Source organism: Carcharhinus amblyrhynchos, chromosome 15, assembly GCF_965287045.1.
Source record: "Carcharhinus amblyrhynchos chromosome 15, sCarAmb.v2.hapA, whole genome shotgun sequence".
Classification (NCBI taxonomy): Eukaryota; Metazoa; Chordata; class Chondrichthyes; order Carcharhiniformes; family Carcharhinidae; genus Carcharhinus; species Carcharhinus amblyrhynchos.
Window position 1 is genome coordinate 16468707 of NC_137338.1, and position 22741 is coordinate 16491447.

The following is a 22741-nucleotide window of genomic DNA, read 5'->3' on the forward strand; positions in this document are numbered from 1 at the left end:
AATTTGCTTTGTACAAAGAACATAGTATTCTCCTGAAAGTTAATGGAAAATTGTGCAGGAGTCTCATAGGGAAAAAAAATACATGCCTAGGAAAGGGAATATCAACAAGTTTAAGATGCATGAGTAATTATTTTTGCTGCAAATTTAATATTCTAATTTCTGGACATAAAGTAAATTCTTATATGAGCATGAAGATTGCTGAAACCGTGTATAAAAGAACTGCTGATACTGAATATAGTGGTGTAAAAGAGTGTTACTGGCTGACTGCATGCAGCTAGAGTCTCCATTTATTTACTCTAGCAGGTAGCGTGGAGAGCTGTACTGTAGTTATGATTAAATGCTCCAATTTATTCACAACTAGGTTAATAATTACTTCATAAATGATAGATGTCAGGAAAGTTACTTTAATCGAATTTGTAAAAGTATTCTTGAAATGTTGAAGAACAACGTTGAAGCAGGCAAAATTGAAGTTTTTCCTTTTGGCTGATGTTTCTGAGTTTCCCTGTAGATGTAGCTATTGAACTGTGTTTTCATTTAATTTATGTGTGACAAGTATTTTGTGTGCATGGCAAGATTCTAAGTGATGCTGTGATGCCCCTATAAAAGCTCTGCAGAAAGGTTTTGTATTTCATGAAAAATGCCTGTCGGTTACTAATACTTTGAACCATGCCATTTCTCATCAGCAATCTTTCCTTTGGTGCATAAAGGCTGTTTTTTGTCATCATATAAGTGCCAAAATGGAAAATGTGTGAACAAGGTTAATCCTGAATGTGATGGGAGAAGAGACTGCATGGATGGATCAGATGAATCAGGCTGTGGTATGTTGAGGTAGACTGTGGATGTGGTACATAGTAAAGATGATAGCACATCAGGTCATCATCTTGTTGGACACGCTTTTATAAGTCCCTGTAGTGAATAATATCTGTAGAGATTTGTTATGTTATCCAAAATGGTTTGTTTTACATCACAACAGCCTTTCACGTGACATTATTTATGCAGCAAAACTAAATTTGTAATTCTGGTAGTAATTTAGCAAAGGCATTAACCTGTATGTCTTAAATGTTGAAGTAGCAAATGGAAGAATTTCGTAGAAATGTCTATTGCATTTGGTATTAATATTGCAAAGTAATCATAATGGACTTAGATATACATTTACTGTTAGTTTACATGTCTCTAAATGGGGTGTAAGCAGAATGAATTATGAACTAAAAATTTAATATTCCACTTTGTCATAAAACAATAACACTATTTGCACCCCTTTTGAGATAAGTCACAGTAAGTATTCTCACAACACCAGGTTAAAGTCCAACAGACTTATTTGGTAGCACGAGCTTTCAGAGCACTGCCCCTTCATCAGGTGAGCCAGGACAGTGCTCCAAAAGCTCATGCTACCAAATAAACCTGTTGGACTTTAACCTGGTATTGTGAGACTACTTATTGTGCCTACCCCAGTCCAATGCTGGCAACTCCACATCAGAGATAAGTTATCATAGGGACAGGAAATCTACTTAATTTAGCATCAGAAGCAGCTTCAGAGAATATGCAATTTGTATTCTTGACAGCCAAAACCAAGGGGTACAAATGCAATAAAATCAGAATGATGGTAGATCTTGTAATGCAGACTGTTAACATTCATCATACTGTTCTTTGAGATTATAAAGCTTTTCCTAAAGAGAATGATAATTAAGGACTTTCACTGCGATTTTCACAACCTGAAATAACTGGATGTGCAATCGTCAGCTGGTTGCCTGTCATGCAGTACCTAGATTACTGTGGGTAATATAGCTAAAAGGCTTTGAAGAAACAGTTCTAATCACCCTACTCAACTAAAACCAAACTCTCCAACTGTTGACTATATGGTATTGAATAGATGGATCATTGCTTTAAGGCTGTATGCACCACACTTTGTAGATTGGTCATTGACTAGGCAAAAGTAGATAGAATAGAATAGAATTCCTATAATGCAGAAGGCGGCTGTTTGGCCGATCCAATCTGCGCTGACTCCCAACAGAGCATCTTACCTGGGCCCACCACCTGCTCTATCCCCGTAACCCCACACATTTACTCCGCTAATTCCCAACATACACATCTTGGGACACTGAGGGGCAATTTAGCATGAATAATCAACCTAACCTGAACATCTTTGGAATATGGGAGGAAACCAGAGCATTTGGAGGAAACCCATGCAGACACTGGGTGAATGTGCAGAATTCTTTCAGTCACCCAAGCCCAGAATCGAACCCAGGTCCCTGGCACTGTGAGGCAACAGTATAACCACTGTGCCGCCAAACATAATCAGTAATTTTTAAAAAATAAAGCAAAGTAGCCCCAACTTTGTAAGATGGACAGAATCAATATGCTTTGTCAGTGGCATTCTCCTTACTGGCAACTTAGATCCTTTTATTAGATCCCTTTATTTCTTACTGCTTTCGGCACAGGAGGAACATCACTGCCTTGCATAAAGAAATAAAGCAGATCAGTGCACTCCAAAAGCAAGTTCAAATTAAACACTCCTAATTTAAAGTGGATTCCACAGACAAAATGATGAAAGGGCTCAATGGAATGAATATAAGAAATCACAGAAATGTATTGAAAATATAATAACTGAAGTTAAAAATTCCTCTAGTACCACAACAGCAAGAAGGTCAGAGAAAAAGTAAAAACTAGAAGAAATATAAATCAGTCTGCACCATAAGAACGGGAGTAGGCCATTCAGCCCATTGAAACTGCTTTGCCATTCAATTAGATCACGGCTGATCACCTACCTCAACACCACTTTCCCACATTATCTCCCTCGATATCATTAGTCTCCAGAAATTTACTGATTTCTCTCTTGCAGGTGTTCAATGATTAAGCTTCCACAGTCCTCTGGGGTAGGAAATTCCAAAGATTCACCACACCCTGAGTGAGGAAATTCCTTCTCATCTCAGTACTAAATAGTCTCCCCCTTATTCTGAGATTCTATCCCTGGCTGTAGACTCACCAGCCAGGGGAAAAATCTGATCTACATCCATTCTGTCACACGTTGGAAGAGTTTTGTAAGTTTCAGTGAGATCACCTTCGAAACTTTGGAGAATACAGGCCCAGTTTCTCAATCTCTCATAAAGCAATCCACCATCTCGGAATGAGTCTGTGAATCTCTGTTGCACTCCCTTTGTGACAAATATATCTCCCTTTAGATAGGGGATCAAATTATACACAATACTCCAGGTGCAGTGTTACCAAGGTTGTATATGATTGCAAGCAAGACATATTTACTCCTGTACTCAAATCCTCTTGCAATGAATTTGCCTTAACCAGCCTCCCATCCATTGACTCTGAATACACTTCTTGTTGCCTCGGCAAAGCAGCCGACATAATTAAGGACGCCATGCGCCCTGAACGTTCTGTCTTCCATCTTCTTGCATCAGGAAAAAGATACAAAAGTCTGAGGTCACATACCAACCAACTTCTTTCCTGCTGCCAGCAGATTTTTGAATGGACCTACTTTACATTAAGTTGATCTTTTTCTATGACCTAGCTATACCTGTAACACTACATTCTGCACTCTCTCCTTTCCTTCCCTATGTACGGTATGTTTTGTATAGCACACAAGAAACAATACTTTTCACTGTATGCTAATACATGTGACAATAAATCAAATCTGTGTGTAATAATCTGAAACTGATGGCATGCAGAAAATACTCCGTTTTCTACATGTTTTGCAAAGAACGTGGATTAATATTAGAGGAAGAAGGGTGAATTTCCATAAGGGTTGTCATTCTCTTTCACCGTAACCTCAGTGCAAAAGTCACAGAAATCCTGGGAGAGCAGATTGAACAGTGTTTGCTCCATTTTTCTAGGCTTTCCACAGCTCATTCACTTAAATTACAAGTTGCATTTTTTTGTATTTAAATGTACTCAGTCTCTGTTCCGAGCTTACTGATGTAGATAAAGAGCCATTATAATCACACTGATGTCTTCGTGGCGAATATTCTTAGTTGTAACGTAAGTTGGGTTTGGTATACGCTCAGTACATATTAGGACAGTCAATTCTGGTGCACAGAACTCCCCAGTCTTACTAATAATTTCTTGAATGTTATTAACTACAAGCTAAAGATATTTAAACAATCGTATATTACACATGTTCTTTGGACCATAAGACCATAATACAAAAGAACAGAGTTAAACCACTCGGCCCATCGAGTCCACTCAGCCATTCAATCGTGGCTGATATTTTTCTCATCCCCATTCTCCTGCCTTTTCCCCATAACCCTGATCCCTTTATTAATCAAGAGCCTACCATCTCTGTCTCAATGACCTGGCCTCCACAGCCTTCGGTGACAAAGAGTTCCACTGATTCACCATTCTCTAGCTGAAAAAATTTCGCCTCGTCCCTGTTTTAAAGGATCGCCTCTTTAGCCTGAGATTGTGCCGTCTGGTTCTACTTTTTCTACTAGTGGAAACATCTTCTCCACATCCACCTTATCCAGGCCTTGCAGTATCCTGTAAGTTTCAATAAGATTCCCCCTCATCCTTCTAAACTCCAACGAATACAGACCCAGAATCCTCAACCATTTCTCATACGACAAGCTCTTCATTCCTTTAGCTTTATTGGGATGAAATTGAAATCAGAAATCATTGATATGAAGGGGCTTATTTTTTGACTAGTCCTGCTTTGATTCAGTTAATTGGTGGAATGTAATGCAAGCATAAGTTCCCAAATCTGTTTTAGGGTGTGGAACAAGCCCAATCAAGAAAACAAAAATAGTTGGAGGTGAAAACGCCAAGAATGGGAAATGGCCTTGGCAAGTTAGTCTACAGATGGGAATGTACGGACATATATGTGGAGCAACTATTATTTCAAATCGTTGGCTTGTTTCAGCTGGCCACTGCTTCCAAGATTCGGACTCTATCCGGTATGGTATTTATCATCCTGAATGTTCTTTTCAAAATATAATTTGCTTAATAAATCATCGATTTAAGATTGACCAGACAGAATTCTTGTGATTTAATAGTAATTTGGGCAATGAATTAATAAATCATTAAAGCTTGATTATTCAGAGAAAAGACATATTTTTGTGTTAATTTTAATACCAAAGTATAAAAAAGATTGAATTTTTTTTATTCATTCAGGGGATGGGGTGTCACTGGCAAGACCAGTATTTATTGTCCATCCCTAATTGCCCTTGAACTGAGCGGTTTGCATTTCAGAGGGCATTTAAGAATCAACCACATTACTGTGGGTTTGGAGCATGTAGGCTGACAGGTAAGGATGGCAGATTCCTTCCCGAAAGGATAACGGTTTCATGGTCATCATTAGACTTTTAATTTCAGACCTTTATTTAATTCAAATTTCATCATCTGCTGTGGTGGAATTTGAACCCCGTCCCCAGAGCATTACCAGTAATCTGGATTACTTGTCAAATGACAATATCACTATGCCTCACTGTCTAGCTCGTACAGGCTTAATGGGCCCAATGGTTGCCTGTGCTGCATCATTCCATTATTCTATAAACTAAAGGCAGGACACAATTAAGAAGAACACTATGATTCTTCCAGCCCTACCTTTGATTTAGCAAGCATGTGCTAAAAGCTCAGTACTTTACATCTGTTTATTTTCCATTTTAAAGGTGGAGGTTTTGCTGTATTATTTCTACCTCACACCAATAATGCATACTGAGAAGCTGTACATTCTCAGCGCACAATCTTTGATCCATTAACTTTAATGAATGGAAAACTATAAGGCAGGAGCACCAGGATTCCTGATGCACTAGATGTGGTAGCAGCAGAATTTCTATCCATATTTGGTCCAGAAATAGGGGCACTGCCACTGTACAAAGGACCTCCTCAGAGCACACATATCACCCATTTTATGCTGCAATATCTTGTTCAAGACAAAGCGATGTCCAAATCTGAACCTTCCTGATTCATACAGTTTAATTATTCAGATGAACCTAATGGGTTGCTGCATTAACAAATTTGTATTATGCAATAGAATTTCTTTATTTTTGCAGATATTCCACTTCATCAGCTTGGACGGCATATTTAGGTTTGAGATTAATGAATCGAATGAACTCCTGGATAGTGACTAGATCAATTAACAGAATTGTTACTCATCCCAAATATGATGAATACACATCAGATTATGACATTGCTCTGTTAGAATTGAAGACACCAGTCTTTTTCAGCGATTCAATCCAACCTGTCTGCTTACCTGCCAGTACTCATGTCTTCAGTACTACGGCAAACTGCTACGTCACTGGCTGGGGAGTCCTAGGAGAAGACGGTATGTTGCTTTGGTAAAGGCTGTGAAAACAACAAACGAGAAATTGTACTTAATATATTTAAATTGTTTCTGATAATGGAGAAAACACACAGCATTCCTGTTGAATATGCAGTTAACTTCACCAATCCCATGCCTCCAATAGAAAAATATTGCTTAAAGTGGACATGTGTGGGAGAATCAAGGTTACAATTATAACCCTGATCCACACTCCCTGGTAGGAGCGTGGAATTGATAAATGTATTCTATAGTTCTTATACAAATAAACTGACTGAATAAAATGTTGATTTGTACATTTTGGTGCATGTGTCCACTATTGGAGGTGGTGGAAATATGTTCAGTTTTATTATTGCATGCTTGGAAAAACATACATTACTTTTTTGAGTTTTTTTCGTTGGCACATTTGTTAATAATTGAAAGATTTATCTGAAAAAGAAAATGTGTTGGCAATGTAAGAATTAACTGTCCATCCCTACTTGTCTTGAGAAAGTGATGGTGAGCTGCCTTCTTAAGTCTCTGCAGTTGCAGGCTTGGTGATTATGTAGAGTTTTCATGTTCCCCTCATGTCTGGTTGGGTTTCCTTCCACAGTTCAAAGTTTAAGTAGATTGGCCATGCTAGATTGCCCCTTATTGTCCAAAGATGTGTAGGTTAGGTGGATGAGCCATGGTAAATGCACAAGGTTACGGGGATGCATAATAAGCAGAAGGGAGGGCCTTGATGGGATGCTCTTTCAGAGAGTCAATGTAGACTCGATGGGCCAGATGGCTTCTTTCTGCACTGTACGGATGCTATGGTTCTGTGTGATGAAGGTAGTCCCACTGCGCCACTTGGGATTTCCAGAAATTTTCACACAATGATAATGGAACCAACATTGTTCCAAGTCAGGATCGTGTGGGACTTGGGAAATTTAAAGGTGAAATACGCCTGAGGCCCTTGGCCATCTAAATGACATTAGAATTCTGGCCCTGATTCTCCCATCGCGACCCGCAACTTTTCTGTCGAGTCATGGTGGGAGATGCACAATGCCAGCCTTGAACAGGGATTTGCACATGCGCCGGGAATGCATGCCCATCTCCCAAAGCAGCGAACCAGTTGCCGGTCAGACCACACTGAAAACCGGCGGGAAGGCAGGTAAGTAATTTGAATTTTTTTTAATATGTTTTAAATATGTTTATTAGTTCATTATCAAAAATTGAATCTCCCACACCACCAGGAGTACTTCATTCCAGCGGGGTTCAGAATAGCTTCCCACATTCGGGGAACTAGTGGGAGACTCCGCTGGAATGGGGGGCAATCTGAGCCCCTCAGAGAGTCGGGCAGTGGGGAGGGGTGTGGTGCCCCCTGGGCATGGGCACTCTGGCAGTGCCTGCCTTTGCCTCTTGGCACTGCCAAAGGGGCAAAGTGTCCAGGCCCTGGGGGTATCTTGGCACTGCCCACAGGGCATCAGGCAGTGCCAAGAGGGCAGGGCCTATTGTGGGTGGGACTTAGGGGCAATCGGTGGGGGTGGAGTATCCCGCTGCCACCCTGTAGACAGGATCAGTCTGGGATGGAAGGAGGGCAGCAATTGGGCTGATGGGGGAGGGATGGGTGGTGGTCTGCCAGGGTGGGGGGCAAGGGGGGGGGGTCTGCTGGGGTGAGGGGGGGGTGGGGGGATCGCTGCTACTGGGGGGGTTGGGCTGTGCATCAGGGTGCTCCAGGACAGGGAGGAGTCAGGCCTGGCGTGGGAATTGCTGTGGAGGCTGCGATTGGGCCATGGGGGGTGCTGAAGGGGCAGTACTGTGGAGGTCCCAGGCTGGCCAGCAAATAGGGAGTCCGACAGATCGGAACCACTGCGTATGCGCAGAGTTCTGGAGCTGTCAGACTGTGGCACAAATAGGCCCTGCACCTCTGGGTTTTGAATGAGATTCACGACTGGGACCTTTGCAGTGCACAGAGTGGGGAGATTCAGGTGAGAAGCTGAACTGACAGAACAGTCAGGATTTAGAACAGTTTTCCCACCAATTCAGCGCTTTTGGGAGAATCGCCCCCTCTGTTTCCATTTCTGTTTCAGCCATGAGAATTACAGGAAATAATAACAGCAAAGACCCAAGTTATTCCAGTTAATCAATTGTTAGTTTATTAAACAATTTAATAAACATTCCTGCAATAGCCCCACTACAGAGTTAAAAGTGCAATGCAGTGCCTCACCAGTTGCCTTGAAAAGGATATGAGCCTTGGATACATGGGAACAACACCACTTGTAAGTTCCCCTCCAAGCCGCATACCATCCTGACTTGTAACTATGTTACCATTCATTCACTATCATTGGGTAAAAATCCTGGAATTCTGTTCCTGACAGCACAGTGGGTGTATCTACACCAGATGGACTACAAGCAGTTCAAAGGGCAATTAGAGATGAGCAATAAAAATGCTAGGACCTTTTTGAACAAGGTCCTGTTAGTGAAGTTATCATTCCCAGTTAAATTCAGGGCTACAAGATGCAGACCTGCAGATGTCAGCTTGCCAGGAGCCAGACATCTGAGGTAATTAGAAGGTTGGTGATTACTTATTGCAAGCCTGTGAAACGGTGGTGTTCTGTTGGCATGACTGGGTACCTGAGGGTGTCAATGGGAGGTTAAGCTTGAATGCACGTGGCGATTCAAGGCAGAGGAATAGCAAAAGGAGGTATTCAAGTCCTAGAAATGGATTGTTGGTAAAGGTATCCAAGGGAAGAGTTGATTGGGAGAAGATTCCAAAACAAGCTCTTTGAGAATGGAATTTGGAAGGCTTTCAATGGAAAACAGAGTTCCAATGAGACCAATTGGCTCACAGTGTGCAAGGCATCTGGGGGTGGGGTGGGGGGGGGGTTGCGCAGGGGATGGTGGAATTAATGAAAGAGCCATAAAAGTTGTTTTGCATGGCAAATGTCACTTGGTTTCAGAGTGTGGTGTGTCTGACCACATTTCATCTATTGGTTTACATTGACTGTGTACTTATTGTGATAATTAGAATATAAGATGAATTGTGTAACTTGTGTTATCTTCACACATCTGTATATATCTGCAAAACTATAGTGAAGTGAAGTTCATCTCTTTTTTTAATAAATGTTTTATTCTTTTGTTGAAAGTTCATTAGTGGACCTTAGACTGTTCAGTAACCACCATCCACATATCTTAAAAATATATAAGTTAAGATCTATCAGGCCAGATTCTATCCTGGGATCTAACTTGTCCTGTAGTAATGTCAGCTGGGTCATAACAATGGGGTTAATTGTCCAGACTTCCCTGCCACAGAAATTGTCACACACTGGATGGAAAATTTGATGAATCATTTAAAGATCCGTTGATGACAGGTGGGAATTTCTGGTCTTGGGGAAGGTGTGACTGGAATATTCAACTGACAGTTGATCAGTTTCTAGGATCAGAAATGATACAATTGGAAATAGCAGCACTGAAATCAAAACAAGTCTTTTCCTATGCTACAAAGGTAAATGAAATATGGAGGACTTGCACTTGAAAAAGCAACTTGCAAAATCCCTGGAGTGGAAAATGGAGCTATATGGTTGTGAGGCTGATGAGAACAGGATTACAGGTCTTGAATTACAGACAGACACAGTGGCACAGTGGTTGGCATTGTTTCCTCACAGCTCCAGGGACCTGGGTTCAATTCCGGCCTTGAATCACTGTCTGTGTGGAGTGTGCACATTCTCCCTGTGTCTGTGTGGGTTTCCTCCAGGTGCTCCAGTTTGCTCCCACAGTCCAAAGATGTGTAGGTTAGGGGATTATCCATGGTAAATATGTGGGATAACAGGGATGGGGGAGGGGGAAGAGGACCTGAGTAAGATACTGTGACAGAGAGTCGGTAAACTAATTGGCCAAATGGCCTCTTCTGCACTGTAGGGTTTCTATCCTATGAGATATGGCTGTGACAAAGATTCCCTAGAATCAGCTGAATGAACAAGAGAATGTCTGCAGGAAAATCAGACTCGCAACATCTCATGAGCTTTTAGCTGGTGAAGAAGCGGAAATTGAGAAAGTACCACTATAGAAAAGGCCAGGTGAGAGTCTGGTGTTGGAGACTATAGAGGGTGAAATATCGGGATAGATCAGGCCAGGCCGGAGAAGGACTGGGATAGACAACAACAGAAACAAGACGGAGGGAGGAATGATACTGGCACACAGAATTGTAGCGACCAGAGAGAGATGCCTATGACCGCGTAGTGGACTGTGGCTAATTATCAATGTTACAGCTGTACTGGAACACCTTCAGTAGAGACACAGCTAGTTCTGAGATACAAATCTTTAATATGAGAACTGAAAGTTATTCAACCTACTCTGTGGTGGTATCTGTCTCCAATACATGTGCTCCTTTCTGACAGGATTACCCATGTTACTATCATTTATGTGGAGCTTTTCTGACATTGAATGTGAGGAATGTTGGATCATCCCTGTTACAAAACATTTTACAGTTATGAACAATATTTAGTTAATATTCTATTGTAGGGGAGTATCTTTTCCAATAATGACCATAATATGATCAAATCTGACAATAGGTTTGAGTGAGCAAAGGGAAAGTCACAAACCAAGGTTTCCAATTGAGCAAAGACAGCTTTGATGGGATGCAAATTAAATTGATGACCATAAACTCACTTGAACTGTTAATGGGTAAACACAAAATGGTGGGAAATATTCAAAAAAGAATAATGGTTACCAAATGAGGTGAGAGATAGATACATTTCTTAGGAGGTTAATAGGTTGTGAAATGGTCTAGTTGAGGGGTATTTGACATATTAAGGATTTAAAAAAGAAAATCATTCCTGGGATATAGGCATTGCTGGCCAGACCAGCATATATTGCCCTTGAGAAGGTAGTAGTAAGACATCTTCTTGAACCAGGATTTGATGTGTTATCTGGAACTCACTTCCCCAAAAGGCTGTGGATCCTGGATCAATTAAACTTCCTTAAAACTGAAACCAGTAGGTTTTTATAAAGTAAGGGTACTGTAGAAATGGAGTACAGGCAGGTGAACAAGAGTTAAGATACCGATCAGCCATCATCTAGCGGAACATGTATCAGAAAAGAAAGAATGGGATGGGCTAATATTCTCTTGAAAAGTGAATAAATACAAAGAGGTGATGATAGAAATTAATAATATGAAAGGAGTTTCATAAGGTAGATAGGAAAAATGTTTCCACTTGTGTAGTAGTCCAAATCCAGTGCCCATATATATAAGATGGTCACTAATAAATCCAATAAGAAATTCAAGATTATGTTCTATACTTGGAAAGTGCTGAAAATATGAAAGTTGCTACTACACAGGGTGGCTGAGGTGAATTTTATGAAAAGCTAGATAAGAACATGAGGTAAAAAGGAATTAATAGATGTCTTGACAGGACACAATAAAGTATGTGGGAAGCAGGCTCCTGTGGAATATAGACACTGGAGTACTAGACTTGTTAGGCTGAATGATCTGCTTCTGTGCCATAAAAATTTACAACAGTCTGTGCAACAGGCATGAATGAATTGAATAAATGTTTGAAAAAAATACTAAATTTGAATATATTTTGTTTCTTCAAAAATTCTGTACTTTGTTAGAACATAGAACATTACAGCGCAGAACAGGCCCTTCGGCCCACGCTGTTGCGCCGACCAGTTAAAAAACTATGCTAAAAACCCTCTAACCTAAACCAATCCCTTTTCATCCATAAACCTATCCACGGATCTCTTAAACGCCCCCAAACTAGGCGCATTTACAACTGCAGCAGGCAGGGCATTCCAATCCCTCACCACCCTCTGGGTAAAGAACCTACCCCTGACATCCATCCTATAACTACCTCCCCTTAATTTAAAGCCATGCCCCCTCGTGCTAGCTTTCTCCATCCGAGGAAAAAGGCTATCACTATCCACCCTATCTAAACCTCTAATCATCTTATATGTTTCAATAAGATCCCCTCTCAGCCGCCTTCTTTCTAGTGAAAACAACCCCAAATCCCTCAGTCTCTCCTCATAGGACCTCCCCTCCATACCAGGCAACATCCTGGTAAACCTCCTCTGCACCCTCTCCAAAGCCTCCACATCCTTCCTATAATGTGGGGACCAGAACTGCACACAATACTCCAAGTGCGGCCGCACCAGAGTTGTGTACAGTTGCAACATGACGCTTGTTACTCTGCTTGAGATGGAAATAAATGTGAGATGTTGATCAGTGGTGAAATATATTGTTAAACATGGATGTAATTAATCAAAGGAAGCATAGAGTTCACTATGCAGTAACTATGGAATGTGAGGAAGTAACTGTAACATATGTGAACGGTATATCCAATGGATATTTAGCTAAACAAAATCCTATTTTGTTTGTTAGGTGAACTAGCCACAGTTCTTCAAGAGGCCAGTGTGAAAATAATTCCTCTCAATACTTGTAACAAGCTCTATGAAAACTCAGTGACTTCCAGAATGCTGTGTGCAGGCTATCTTCGTGGTGGAGTTGATGCATGCCAGGTAAGAGTTGCATACATTCCAGAACAGATAGTTAATTCACAGTACATTTAAAATACAGAATTAGCCCCCTTGACTTCATCAGAGATTACTGCAATACCATTCAAGTTCAATATTTATTATCTAAATGAAGCCTGAATTAAGTAGGATTACGTATTGAAAGAGAAACCACATTTTTCATTTACTGCAAAATCATACAGAATTAATCTATATGTATTATTTTATATACTTTATATTTAGAAAAATAATTTCAACAGGCTACATTGAGACAGGATATCAATTATAAAATAGAATGTATACACAAACCTGCATGAGTCACTGAACCCTCTGTTTGCAGAGGGACATAGATAAGCTGCAGAGCTGGGCCGAGAGGTGGCAGATGGAGTTTAAAACGGAAAAGTGTGAGGTGATTCACTTTGGTAAGAATAACAGGAGTACAGAATATAGGGCTAATGGAAGGACTCTTAGTAGTGTTGACGAGCAGAGAGATTTTGGGGTACATGTACATAGCTCCCTGAAAGTTGGCACCCAGGTTGATAAGGTTGTTAAGAAAGCATACGGTGTGTTAGCTTTTATTGGTAGAGGGATTGAATTTCGGAGCCTTGAGGTCATGTTACAACTGTACAAAACTCTGGTGTGGCTGCACTTGGAGAATTGCGTACAGTTGTGGTCGCCACATTGTAAGAAAGATGTGGAGGCATTGGAAAGGGTGCGGAGGAGGTTTACCAGGATGTTGCCTGGCATGGTGGGAAGGTCTTATGAGGAAAGGCTGAGGGACTTGAGGTTATTTTCATTGGAGAGAAGAAGATTACAGGGTGACCTGATTGAGGCATACAAGATGATCAAAGGATTGGATAGGGTGGACAGTGAGAGCCTTTTACCTCGGATGGTGATGGCTAACACAAGGGAGCATAGCTTTAAATTAAGGGGTGGTAATTATAGGACGGATGTCAGAGGTAGGTTCTTTACTCAGAGGGTAGTAAGGTCGTGGAATGACCTGCCTGCAGCAGTTGTGGACTCACCAACCTTAAGGGCGTCAGTGGTCAGTGGATAGGCATATGGATAACATTGGAATAGTTTAGGTTAGAGGGTCATTAGATTGGTTCCACTGGTCGGCGCAACATCGAGGGCCAAAGGGCCTGTACTGCGCTGTAATGTTCTATGTTCTATGAACTTAACTCCAATACAGTTTTTACAAAGGCAAGCAGGGTTGAGGCAATGGCCTGATGGTATTAACGCTAGACTATTAAGCTAGAAACTCAGCTAATGTTCTGGGGACCCGGGTTCAAATCCCACTATGACAGATGCAGGAATTTGAACGCAAGACAAAAATGTCTGGAATTAGGAATCTACAGATGATCATGAGACCATTGTCGATTGTTGGAAAAACCCATCTGTTTCACTAATGTCCTTTAGGGAAGGAAATTTACCGTCCTTACCCTCTTCTGGCCTACATGTGACTCCAGAGCCACAGCAATGTGGTTGACTTGCAACTGCCCTTGGACAACTAGGGGTGGGCAATAAACGCTGGCCAGCCAGCAAGGCCCAGGTCCATGAACGAATAAAAAAAGAATGAAGGGTTTAAGCTTGCTGCCTCACAGCAGCAATGAGCAGCAGTCAAGATGTAGCAAGAAGCATGGAAATCCGTTCACATCCCAGTATTGCAAAAAGAGCAATGAGTTAATGACCAGTTAATTTATTTCTTCTGTGTATTGGTTAAGTGTGGAATCAACGGACTATTGAGACTGACACCTAAAAATATTGCTCCTTCTGCATAATAGTTTTCATTTGCGGTACAGGTCACAGTGAAATAGGCCTGCCAGCATTAAGGAAAAAAAAAGTCTTAGAAAATGTTTATTATAATGGCAAACTTGTTGCATGGATTCAGTTATTGTTGGCAGCTGTCTAATATCTAGCGCCCAATGACTAAAGAAATGGGATGCCACAGCAGAGCTATTAAGATGGTAACATCTGATTTTTCTGATACAAAGTAAAATTTGGTTACATTGCTAACATAACAAATGGTCCACCTCCCATTGTTAATTTTACCACTGATTTAATGCACATATGTGTTTGGATCTTTGTGCCACAAAATGTTATCACTTATTGCGTAGTGGAAAATCATGATAATAAACATTAATGCGCATACCTTGTCTGATATCTTTTGTATCTCAAATATAAGTAGTACGCCAAGTGCACATTTCCGGTCCATCACACTTTGTGCCACATCAAATATCTGTTTCACACTTTAAAAAAGTGATATCTGATACTGAAGATCTGTTACAGCTCAGTGAACTTACTCAAGTAAAAACAAGAAGTTATTTGATGCTGGAGACAGACTGTCTGTGATCTCACAGGGATTTTGCAAATCACATTGTTAATTTTTAAAGTTTAAGTTTCTACTTCCAACTATCTTAGAATCTGCCTGGACTCTGCTTTGACCTTTAATTCCCACACTGACATTTTACAGGTTAAGTCTAGGCTTGGTTTTCTGTATCGCAATAAGTCCTTCTTTACTCTATCAGATTCACCATTGTTTTATTTATTCATTTTATGGGATGTGGGCTTTGCGGGCTGGGCCCAGCAATTATTGCCCATTCCAAATAGCCCTCCATTTCAGAGGGCACCTGAAAGTCAGTCACATTGCCGTGGGTCTGGAGTCACATGTAGGCCACGGGATGGTGCAGTAGCATAGTGGTTAATACTACTGCTTCACAGCACCATGGACCCAGGTTTAATGCCCTTGAGTCACTGTCTGTGTAGAGTTTGCACGTTCTCCCCCGTGTCTATGTGAGTTTCCTCTGGGTGCTCCGGTTTCCTCCCATAGTCTGAAAGACTTGCTGGTTAGTTTCATTGATCCGAACAGCCACTGGACTGTGGCAACTATGGGGGAATTTCACAGTAACTTCATTTGCAGTAAGCCTTACCTGTGACTAATAAATAAACTTTAAAAACTTCTTTAAGAAAGGGCCAGACCAGGTAAGGACAGCAGATTTCCTTGCCTAAAAAACATTAATGAACCAGATGGGTTTTCCGACAATCGACAACGGTTTCATTAGACTTCTAATTCCAGATTTTCACTGAATTCACCATTTGCCGTGATGGGATTTAAAGTGGGGTCCCCAAGCATTGCCCTGGGTCTTTGGATTCTAGTCTTGTGATAATACCATTATGCCACCATCTCATCCTCAGATGTCTATCCTGCACATTTTTGATAAAATGGCCTCCAAAACCCCTCTTGGTTAGTTAGATGCCCTCTTTCACTCTGCAGTTAGATTTGTGACTGGTGTCACTTTTCACACCCATTGCTGTGAGCTGTACTCCCTGATAAACTGGCCCTCACTGGTCACGAGACACCAGTTCCACTGACTTCTGTTAATTTATTGAACCTTGCTGAGGAAAACACTTGCCGATTTGAAATGTTTGTGACACTTTGCTGTCTCTTCTGACAATTTGAGGTCATGGTGATTTGGTCAGCTTGGGCACTCCAAGAGTGAGCACGATCTGATTGTAATTCATTTCAGTTTGTGGCTGCCAATGACTGGGATGAGGTACATCAAATTTGAAACAAGCTGACTTCATTATATTGAAGTTATTATATTTCGCCGAAGATTTAAGGCTCTATTGATGAATGTTTATGCTTGCTAAACTGTCAATTCCTTTTCACTGCTAATTTGTATTTTGCTGTTTTTAGTGTTTAAATGAAATGTATTGTGTAATTTCTGTTGCTGTGATGTTAACCTCTTGGTCATGTTGTTACTGTAAATGAGAATTCGTTCTAATTGACTCACCTGGCTAAATAAAAGTCAAATAAAAAAGAAAAGGGCTGTGACTTTATCACTATAGTCACTGCCCTGGTAGGGTCCTTGTCTTTGCATCCTTACGTTTAAAGGAGGCAGGCTTTAATGTTTATGGCAGACAACCAGTTTAGTCATCCAACCCCATATTTGTCTGGCCCACATAAAACACTATTGCATTGTCTTTGTCTTTACAAAAACTGCTCACTATTCAAGCATCAATCTAAAATAAATAACCCCTGGCTTCTCATCTCCACTACTGTTCCTAAACCCCCTTCCCTTGCCTCTACTATCCTTACCTCTAACGATAATTATATGTATCTCATAGACTATTTTGTCATGAAAATCTAGACCATTTGTTCATCTGCCTCTGGTGATTCCCTCCCAACTCCTATTCCACCAGGTCACACTTCCTCCAAGTTTTCCATTTGCCCTAGCCTTGATCTTGCATCTTTCCCTTGTTTGTCTCCTATCTCCCTCCTGTCCTCCTGGGCTCATTGTGCACTGGAAAACCAGCTCCTGCTCCTTCCACCCTAACTGCTGACTGCCTGTCTTCATTGCTGGTTCTTATGTTAGTGGATATTTTTAATGATACTTTCCCGTCTTTCAAACCTTCCTTTATCATCCTTATCCTCTAAACACCCATCACTGAAGCTTTTGTACTGCAAACTACCATCTCATTTCCAACTTCCTTCTTCCTCAAAGTCCTAAACTTATTGTAAATTTCCATATTCATTCCCATCCTTCCCACAACTCCTTATGTTTGCATTCCTTGGAGCAGCTGTCCTCCCTGCTGATACTCAAATGGCCCTTATTAAAATTACAAATGGCATCCCTGTGTGACTGGCCATGATAAATTATTCCTCAATGGCTTGCAGCCTTTAATTCAGTTGGGCACATCTCTAACTCTTATCCCCCATTGTCCAGCTGGGTGAAACTGTCCTCATGTGGTTCAATTCTTATCTCTCCAGTTGGAAGCAGAGAATCTTCTGCGAGGGTTTATTTTATTATATATAGCTCCCACACTGTTACCTCTGGAGTCCCCCAAATGTCTATCCTTGGCCCAATCTTACTTTCCATCTAGATGCTGCTGCCTCTCATCCAACAACAACTCACCACTATCTTCTCAAAGACAACTAGGGATGAGCAACAGTTGCTGACCTTGCCAGCGACGCCCACATCCCAACAAAGAACACAAATAAGAACAAAAGCTTCATTATGTTTACATAGTGCCTTTAATTGAATGAAGTGTCCCAAGGTGTTTCACAGGAGAATTATAATGCAAAATTGTTCACCAAGCCACACAAGGCCACATTAGTGTGGATGGCCAAAAGTCTGATCAAAGAAGTGATTTTAAGGGGAGGTAGAAAAACAGAGGGGTTTTAGGGATGACATTTCAGAGTTTAAAGCAATCAAAGGCAACAGCTATCAATGATGGAGCAATTAAAATCAGGGATACTCAAGGCGCCAGAAATAGAGGAGTGCAGATATTTCAGAGGTTTGGAGGCAGGAGGACATCACAGAAATAGGGAGGGATGAGGCCATTGAGGGATTTGAAAATAAAAGTGAGAATTTTAAAATCAAGGCTTGCTTATCCGGGAGCCAATGAAGGTCAGCAAGCACAGGGGATTTGGCATGAGGAAGGAAACAGAATGCAAAATATTCCAAACAGTGACTGTTAATAAATTATAGAAAGCAGTGCTTTATGGAAGGAAGAGTACAGTGATGATGGTTCCAGGTGTTTGTATTAGGGTCACAACTCTTTTTCATTGATTATACACACGTTATGTTAGGGTTCCAGAGCAGAAACTCCAAAATACATTATGAAACCCGACTAGACCCAAAATGGTTTTCTGTTTTGACATCAGAATGAGGATAAAATTGCAGGAATTCAGATTCTAATAAACACATCCCTAGCTAAAAGCAATAATTACCTTGCATTCTCAACATGTGAGCTGCCTGGTGCAGACAAATCAGCACTGCATAAACAGCACTGAATATAAACATATCCCTCACAAGAAACATAGAGTCATAGAGGTTTACAGTATGGAAACAGGCCCTTCGGCCCAACTTGTCCATGCTGCCCAGTTTTTATCATTAAGTTAGTCCCAATTGCTTGTTTTTGGCCCATGTCCCTCTATACCAATCTTACCCATGCAAATGTCTAAATGCTTTTTTAAGGACAAAATTGTACCCATCTCTGTTACTACCTCTGGCAGCTTGTTCCAGACACTCACCACCCTCTGTGTGAAAAAATTGCCCCGGACCCTTTTGTATCTCCCCCCTCCTATGCTCTCTAATTTTAGACTCCCCTACCTTTGGGAAAAGGTATTGCCTACCTACCTTATCTATGTATCTCAGTATTTTATAGACCTCTATAAGATCATCCCTAAATCTCCTATGCTCCGGGGGAAAAAGTCTCAGTCTATCCAGCCTCTCCTTGTAACTCAAACCATCAAGTCCTGGTAGCATCCTAGTAAATCTTTTCTGCACTCCTTTTAGTTTAACACTATCCATTCCACAATAGGGTGACCAGAACTGTGCAGTTTTCCAAATGTGACTTTTTTTAAGGCAAGGATAGATAAATTTTTGAACAGTAAAGGAATTAAGGGTTATGGTGAGCGGATGAGTAAATGGAGCTGTGTCCACGAAAAGATCAGCCATGATCTTATTGAATGGTGGAGCAGGCTCGAGGGGCCAGATGACTGACTCCTGCTCCTAGTTCTTATGTTCTTATGCTTTTGTGTTCTTACCAATGTCTTGTACAAATTAAACATGATGTCCCAACTCCTGTATTCAATGTTCTAACCTTTGAAACCAAGCATGCTGAATACCTTCTTCACCACTGTCCAACTGTGACTCCACTTCTAAGGCACTATGAACCTGTACCCCTAAATCTCTTTGTTCTATAACTTTCCTCAGTGTTCCCCACTAACTGAGTTATTCCTGCCTTGGTTTGATCTACGTCACATTTATCTAAATTAAACTCCATCTGCCATTCATCAGCCCACTAGCCGAACTGATCAAGATCCCATTGCAATCCTAGATAACCTTCATCACTGTTAACTATGTCACCAGTGGACCCAGCACAGATCCCTAGGCCACAAGTCTCCAGTATGAAAAACAACCATCTACAACCACCCTCTCTAAATGCCTGTAGATCCTGTCTCTCAGAATACTTCCCACCAACTTACCTGCTACAGATGTTACGCTCAACATGATGTAAATACATTTCTTAAATGCATGGTATAATTACAATTATAGTATGTATAATGTATTATTTTGATATATAATACAATATATTATTGTATGGTATAGTATATTATATAGTGACTCAGACCTTGGTATAGAAAACAGAATTTCTTAAGTTTGCGGATAACACAAACTTAGAAATGTAGTGGATCTTGAGAAGAGTAGTTCCAAATTTCAGGAAGACAGGGACAAAGGGGTGAAATGGGAACTTGCATGCCAAATAATATGTAATACAGTAAAGTGATGCATTTTTCAAGGAAAGGTGAGAATAGGTAACGCAAGTTAAATGGTACAATTGTAAAGGGACTGCAGCAAGAGAAATCGGGGGACAGGTGGTTTCACTTACATAAATCTTTGAAGGTGCCAGAACAGGGTGAAGGCTGCTTTATTTTTAAAAGGCAAGGGATATTTTAAATCAGAAACATGAAATATAAAAGCAAGTAAATTTTGCTAAGCCATTATAAAATTACTAGTTAGGGTTCGGCTGGAGTCCTGTATGCAATTCTGGGAATCACACTGTAGGAAATGTGTAAAGTCCTTGAAGTGGCTGTAGAGGAGATTCACAAAAAAAACTACCAGAAAAGACTAAGCGGAAATTCTTCTGTCCCACCCACCATGGGAATTGTAGCAGACAGGGATGGACCGCACAAAGGTCCATTGACCTTGGGTGGGATTCTCCGGTTTTGGAGTGAGCATAGCCAATGAATCCCACAGGCAACTACAAAAGATTTGAAAGCAAGCTGGAACACCCAATTTTATAAGATATAGGAATAAATTTGTCTTCATTGTTTGGGATGTGATCTAGCAGAGCAAATCACTTACATGTGTGAGAATAAAAATGAAAGCAAATTACCTCGGATGCTGGAGTCCAAAACCAAAAGAGAAAATGCTGGAAAATATCAGCAGGTCTGGCATCATCTATAAGGAGAGAAAAGAGTTGATGTTTCAAGTCCAGGTGCCCTTTGTCAAAACTTTGACAAAGGGTCATCTGGACTTGAGACGTCAATTCTTTTCTCTCTTTAAATATGCTGCCAGACCTGCTGAGATTTTCCAGCATTTTCTCTTTGGTGCATGTTTTAGAATCTTCCTGACTTTCATTCCATTGATGTATAATGGGTGTATGATTAACAAGATTTGATTTAAATACATGTAGCCCCACATTAACATGAAAGTAATGTACTGTTGATTTTATAGTATAATTCTGCCATCCTTATGAATTGGTGTATCATTTCACTTACTGTGAGAAATGCTTGCTCTTCTATTGAAGGGAGACTCTGGAGGCCCACTGGTTTGTCTGGGGAAAAGAAGGAAGTGGTTTCTCGCAGGAATAGTCAGCTGGGGAGAAGGATGTGCTCGACGCAATCGTCCTGGTGTTTATACTCGAGTTTCTAGATTTTCTGACTGGATCAAGCAACAAATCAATTAAGACATCGGTTCATTTTATGAAGATGCTCTTCATATTTCTGAATTGGATCATTTTGCTATTTCTGTATTTTTACTTAAGGCTCACAAAGGAGGCTGAATGATGAAAAATAATTTGGTCATTGACTCCAACATACTACCATTTGGAGATTCAGTGTCCTGCTAAAAGACAATGGAAGAACAAAAAGTAGCCTTGGGGGAATAAAATACAAGGGACATTGGTTAATAGCTCACAAATGTTCCCGACCAAGAAGATATTCATACGTGGACTTGAGTAATGCTAATTATTGGCATTGTTGTAAGAATAGTACTTTTTTACTATTAGTTTACTTAAGAGAAAATGTTATTTCCATACAATAACTATGTAAGTTTTACAAACATTTTAAACCCAATATTTGAGACGTGTCCAACAAAATAGATAAATTCTTTTAAAAAGGACAATGTGTAGCACAGTCTACACTAGATATATGCATAAACTTACCTGTTTAATAACTAGCGTTTTCACAGTGTCTTTATTTTGATCATAATCACTGTAAGAAGTATGACTGTTATGTTTATAATTGTGACCTGATATTGTTTAAAAGTTTTCAGTCAAGTCTTTGGATAAAGGCTAAAAGTACTTTCAGTCTTCTGTTAGCTATCCTGTCTGTTTTAACTCTTACATTTACACAGTTTTAACTCCATTTTTACATTCGTTTCTGCATAACAGGGTCAATAATAAATTCAGCAGTTAGATATAATTATATTATAGATTTAGATTGTGGAAAAGAAAACATGAAGGAGGAGACACCTTTCTCCTGCTTCAAAATGCTCCTCTTTTTGCCTTTGTAGAAGTGTTTCACTATATAAAAATGCAAGTAGTTGCAGCTGGCAAAAGAGCTTACTAATGCCAGAGTTTCCTTTGAATATTATAGTCGGAAGTCTCACACACTACATTAAAGTCTCACCTAACTCACCTGAGGAAGGAGTAGCACACCAAAAGCTCATGATTCCAAATAAACCTGTCGGACTTCAACCTAGTGTTGGGAGACTTCTTACTTTCCCAACCCAGTCCAACACTGGCATCCTCATATTTTGAATATTATCCAAGTAGTTGCAGACTACAGTCCATGAGTATTGAATAACTTTGTGAATCAACATTTTAATTTAGGCCAATGATTAAACATGTGTTCAGGTGATTATTATTATTCAAATTAAACTCCATTACATGCTACCCATCTTTTTGGCCAACCAAATAAGCTAAATCAAATTAACGAAAGGGCAAATTAAAATTGGCACCTCCCAAATGAGGAGAACAGCCCGAAACAAAGGACAAAGTGGAAACATCAATTCAAAATATGATTAAAGGGGTCAATAATGCACCTCAGTTCCTGTGATGCCTAGCGGGCATGGGAAGTATTAACTCCACTAGATGCTACCAAATGCAAAAGTATTCGGTATTGCACCTTTCTGATAATAAGTCCACAAGGAGAAAGCAGGAGACATGCTTCTTCCATTCTGTGTTTAATTTTCTAAAATTTTCTAAATCTAT

At 40.4% G+C, this 22741-nt stretch overlaps 1 protein-coding gene across 1 annotated transcript in view; it reads left to right on the plus strand.

Annotated features, from left to right (window-relative positions):
• Positions 1 to 21214, plus strand: part of LOC145353514 (transmembrane protease serine 7-like) — a 128776-nt gene extending 107562 nt beyond the window's left edge. Inside the window, exons 27-31 of the mRNA XM_080204323.1 lie at positions 684 to 818; positions 4715 to 4898; positions 5997 to 6268; positions 12606 to 12742; positions 21056 to 21214. Coding sequence (XP_080060449.1) covers positions 684 to 818; positions 4715 to 4898; positions 5997 to 6268; positions 12606 to 12742; positions 21056 to 21214 — 887 coding nt within the window. The remainder of the gene's footprint in view (positions 1 to 683; positions 819 to 4714; positions 4899 to 5996; positions 6269 to 12605; positions 12743 to 21055) is intronic.
• The last annotated feature ends 1527 nt before the right edge of the window (positions 21215 to 22741 follow it).